The following is a 5,174-nucleotide window of genomic DNA, read 5'->3' on the forward strand; positions in this document are numbered from 1 at the left end:
CTAAGGACCTTATTTATAATATCTTAACTTGCTATAATCAGAAAAGTAAAAAATAAAAAATCACCAAAATGATATAGTTTAGAGGATACGAGGAAGCAATAGACCAATTGTCTTCATCATCATGATACTTCTTATGATCATGTGGCAAGGGCTTAATTGATGAAAATGTTGAATTTGTCTGAAAAGAGGAGACATTTTTTAATGTCAGTGACCACACACACACACACACACACACACAATAATAACATTTTTTTATTGGGTCTGCAAACAAAGCATATAAATAGAGTCTGTTAACATAAAATCTAAACCTATTGAGGAACATTTCCATACAAAATCCCATTATGAATTTAGCTGGCATAATATTATGTGATTCTGAAGATTGGTTGAATTTGAAATTAATATAGTGCATATTAAACCTAATATCTCCTTACCCTATGTATGCATCCAATTGTTTAATTAGTGGCAATAAGTTATCACCATTTGGATTTGGTAATTTGGTTAATGAGGTTATGTGTTTAAATGGCAAAAGAAAGGAAAATAAATTTCTAGTCAGAGAAGGACACCACTTCCAAAACAAGAATGTAGTAAAAAAATAATATTCTAGTTGTTTTACTCTCTAATGTCTTCATGTACCACTAGGTTGTTCTCATAATATTTACCTATTTATGTGGTTCATACGTCAATTTCAAAAAGCAATGGTACAACAAGCAAGACCATTATCCATTTTGATTACCTGTGAATTCTTTGATGAGACAGGCGAGTGCATGGTGTTAGCATTTGGTGGTGAATTCAAACCATTTGAGGCAGCTTCAGTTTCAACAATATCCGTGTAGGATCCATGCTTTTCATTGTCCAGATCTGATAGCTTTGCAGTAGGTGGGATTGACATTTTGTTCTCACCAGTCGTCTGTATTTCAGACTTTTCAATCTCCTCAGGCATGTCAGCATCTCCATTTGTGGCATTAGCATTCAAAACATCCTTCTCATGATATTTCTGATCAAAAGAATTAGCTTCAGTATGTTCTTTTACCCCATGATCCTTTGCTTGAACCTTAGATATTGAGATTCTAGGGGCAATGCGCACTTTGTCATTTGTACTGCCGTCTGAAGATGGTGAAACACCATTTGGCTTCTTGTCGACAAATTGTATTCCTGAAACTTCTCTTCCCATGATACTGCATGAATGTGCATGATTATTAGCTTGAAAAAATAAGAAATCATGGAGAAAAAATATAGATTGCTATTTGCTATAAAAGAAATAAAACTTCTTAACTTTTGGGTCAATCTAGTACAACACCTTCTAAACCAATTTAGAAACAGCTAATTTGACACTTGTTCCTCTTAAACAATGTCTCATATTTGAGCACCACAAGAACAACAACACAACAAAACTATGTCCCACTAGGTGGACCTGTATTCAAGTATTGTGAAGGGGAAAATAAAAACTATCATTGCAATCGGTGAGCTTTCCTCCATAGTAGACCGACTAAACTTACTGATGGGGAAAATGAAAGGAAGAATAAAAAAATGGGGTAAGATAAGAGTCTTCACAGATCCAGGGACTACCCAGTCCAAAGAAAAAAAATGCAACTTCATTAACAGAAGTTTATTTTTATTTTGTGTGATTTTAGCCATTTAAGCAATCAGTCAACAACCTCGAAATAACCCTTGAACTGATTTTTCTATTCTTAGAGAAAGAATAAACTTTAGGTCTGAATCTGTTATGACGCAAACCAAGAGAAAGAGAAAAGGGTAAAAGGGCCACTTGAAGCTAAGATTCTACAGAATAACTGCAGTTCTTAAATCGCCATGAAATTTCACATAAGGAGCCAATAAAAATTAAGAAACCACATCAACATTATCTAAATATAAAAGCAGAGAAATAGAAAAAACATCTACACGTATAATGTAGAATAATAAAGTGTATAAAAAAAAAACTAACGTTTAGATGGAATATAAATAGAGATTCAAAAGGCTTAATTCATACAACAAAATCCAACATTTTATTGAGCTCCAGAAGACACTTGAATCAAAAGAAAAAGCTCAAAATTTAACCTTGTTAAGATCAAGGGGAAGCTATCCTAAACCCACAACCCAAAAAAGAAAAAAAAAAATCAACCACAAAAATAGCATAAACAGGTCAAAATTTGTGAACTCACAGAATATGGCAAAAAAGAGAAAGAATGTGCAAAAAGCAAAAGCACTAACAAGATTGAATTCCCCTTTTGACCCACTACCCACACACCAAAATTTTGAAACTAAAAATAAGAGAAGGAAAAGAAAAAAAAGACTAAAATTTGGCGCTTATACCCTTAAAAGAAGGTGGGTTCCCTGAAGCTAGCACTGTTTGGTAAGCACAAAAAACAAAAAAAAAAATAGAAAAAAAAACAACGAATCTGAACTCAGAAGAGATCAAAACATGCTGATATCAAAAATCATAAAAACAAACACAGAAGAAAAAGATAAATGAAAATAGCAGAGATCTCCAAATTAGCACATAGCTAAAAATGCTAAATAAGCTGGTTGAGGCAAAAGATCAAACACCTACATTGCAATAATAAAAAAATGACAAAAAAGAAAAACCAAAGAGAGAAACCTGGCTCAAAGTTGTGGACTTGATCTCACAAGATCTCAAAAGAAGTGAAGGACTCTTCTCCTCTTCCTTCTCCTTCTCCTTCTTCTTATTCTCTTTCTTCTCTTTCTCTCTCTTTGTGGCTGTGTTGCTTCTTCTTGTGTTTTGTTTTGTTGCGGTGAACTGTGATGGTGCCAAATACAAACAAAATCCAAACTTTATGTATCAATATTCGCTTGCTTTAGGGGATGTTATCAAAATCCGTTTTTTTTTTTTCCCTGTTTCCCCTTTCTCTGATGTGTTTTTCTTCGTGATAGTGGAGTCACAACAAAGTGACGTTAAACTCAAATAATACTACTAATAAATAAATAATATTAAAAAAATGCTACTAATAAGAATTGTCAACCTACCTTAATAAAATATTAAAAATGTGAGGGAAAAATAGGAAGAAAAAGGGAAGACAGTCTGAAATAATTGTCATACATGACAACAGTATCACACAGATAAGATTATGAGATTTGGGTGTTATAGATGTGCCTAAATAAGGAAAAAAACGAGTAACAATGGAGCAATATTTGCACAAACATGCAAAAGAAAAAAATAATAAAACTTCCCTTCCTTACATATTTTATTTTCTGCTGTTTTTTTATTTAATTTTTCTGTTTTGATTTTCGTTTAAATTTAAAATAAATTCTTAAAAAAAATAAATAGATTTTTGACCTTTTAAAACTTTGACAAATAAGTTTTTCACAAATTTTAATTAGGATTAAGTACTTTTTTTATCTCTAAGGTTTGGGATAAAAATTAAATTCGTCTCCGACTTTTTTTTATTATTAAAATCATCCTTAACGTTACAAAACGTTATAAAAAGGGGGATGGGGTAGGGTGGGGTTTATTTTCTTTTTTAATATTTTTTATTTTTGTTTAAGGGTAAAATTGCCCAAAAAATGTTGTTTATGGACAAAAGGATGATTTTATAACGTTTTGTAACATTAAGGATGATTTTAATAACAAAAAAATGTCAGAGATGAATTTTATCTTCACCCCAGACCTTAGGGACGAAAAAAGTACTTAACCCTTTTAATTACAAATACATTCTTGATGTTTGCAAACGGAAGACAGATGCGTCCCTCCGTCCATTTGCCTTTCCTAAAGGAAAGGACACAGCTGAGTTGGCGCCCATGTATCCATAACGGAGCTACGTGTCTGTTACGGTGCTAAAGTACAATCTTTTTAGAAAAGTTAGACGGGAACTAGGTCCTCTGCTCCCAAAACGGTGCCATTTTGAGAGCTGCCTTAAATCTTCAAATTCTAGTCAAATCCAGATCTTGCATGACCCAAACATGGAGATTTTGTCATCGTTGGAGACTCCCTTCCACCCCATGTGGGTCATAAAGGCTCTTAGGTTGGTGTTGTTAGAGGGCTTGCAATGGTGGACGTGGATGCTATGGATGATCACGTTCGAGACGTATTGGAGCATGATGTAGCCATGACTGGTGACGTACACATTGGTGTTGCGGCCGTCCACCATTTTGTAGCTGTCGAAAGCTTGTTGAACTTCATGAAATGATTTCTCATCAAAGACGTTCCACGCTCCAGAGGTGAACGCAACTGTTCCTTCATGGCGACACTACAAGAAAAACGTTGAGTACCATTGGATTTACCGTCGGAAAAAAGAATAAAATCCGACGGTAATTTAAATACCATCGAAAACAATCGGACGATATAAACCTCTGATGAGCGGATAATTTATACGCTTTTTGGCATTGTTTTTAGTATATTTTAGTTAGTTTTTATTATGTTTTTATTATTTTTTAAATAAAAATCACTCTTCTGGACTTTACTATGAGTTTATGTGTTTTTCTGTGATTTCAGGTATTTTCTGGCTGAAATTGAGGGACTTGAACAAAAATCTGATTCAGAGGCTGAAAAAGGACTGCAAATGCTGTTGGATCCTGACCTCCCTGCACTCAAAGTGGATTTTCTGGAGCTACAAAAGTCCAATTGGTGCGCTCTTAATTGCGTTGGAAAGTAGACATCCTGGGCTTTTCAGAAATATATAATAGTCTATACTTTACCTGAGATTTGATGGCCCAAACAGGCATTCCAAGTCAGCTCAAGAATTCTGGCGTTTAACTCCAAAACTGGCACAAAAGCTGGCGTTTAACTCCAAGAAAAGTCTCTACACATGAAAGTATCAATGCTCAGCCCAAGCACACACCAAGTGGGCCTGGAAGAAGATTTATGCATTAATTACTCATTTACCCTAGGCTACTAGTTCTCTATAAATAGGACCTTTTGATATTGTATTTTCATCTTTGGACACATCTTTGGACGTTTAGTCCCTAGACCTTGGAGGCTGGCCATTCGACCATGCTTACACCATTATCACTTTTGTATTTTCAATGGTGGAGTTTCTACACACCATAGATTAAGGTGCAAATTTTAATTAGGATTAAGTACTTTTTTTATCTCTAAGGTTTGGGATAAAAATTAAATTCGTCTCCGACTTTTTTTTATTATTAAAATCATCCTTAACGTTACAAAACGTTATAAAATCATCATTTTTTAAAATTTTAGACTAAAATACCATTCATCATCA

At 33.9% G+C, this 5,174-nt stretch overlaps 1 protein-coding gene across 2 annotated transcripts in view; it reads right to left on the reverse strand.

Moving 5' to 3' along the window:
- LOC107618239 (protein WVD2-like 2) overlaps positions 1-2,879 on the reverse strand; it is a 4,616-nt gene extending 1,737 nt beyond the window's left edge. Inside the window, exons 1-3 of one of the 2 annotated variants that reach the window (XM_016320249.2) lie at positions 2,597-2,879; positions 734-1,175; positions 90-178 (exon numbers count right to left, since the gene is read on the reverse strand). In XM_016320249.2, the coding sequence (XP_016175735.1) occupies positions 90-178; positions 734-1,171 (527 nt within the window). In that variant the 5' untranslated portion in view covers positions 1,172-1,175; positions 2,597-2,879. Of the gene's footprint in view, positions 1-89; positions 179-733; positions 1,176-2,055; positions 2,077-2,596 lie in introns of those variants that run through there. The other variant, XM_021112625.1, reaches the window with a different exon arrangement.

The sequence above is a fragment of the Arachis ipaensis genome, chromosome B09, assembly GCF_000816755.2.
Source record: "Arachis ipaensis cultivar K30076 chromosome B09, Araip1.1, whole genome shotgun sequence".
Lineage (NCBI taxonomy): Eukaryota > Viridiplantae > Streptophyta > Magnoliopsida > Fabales > Fabaceae > Arachis > Arachis ipaensis.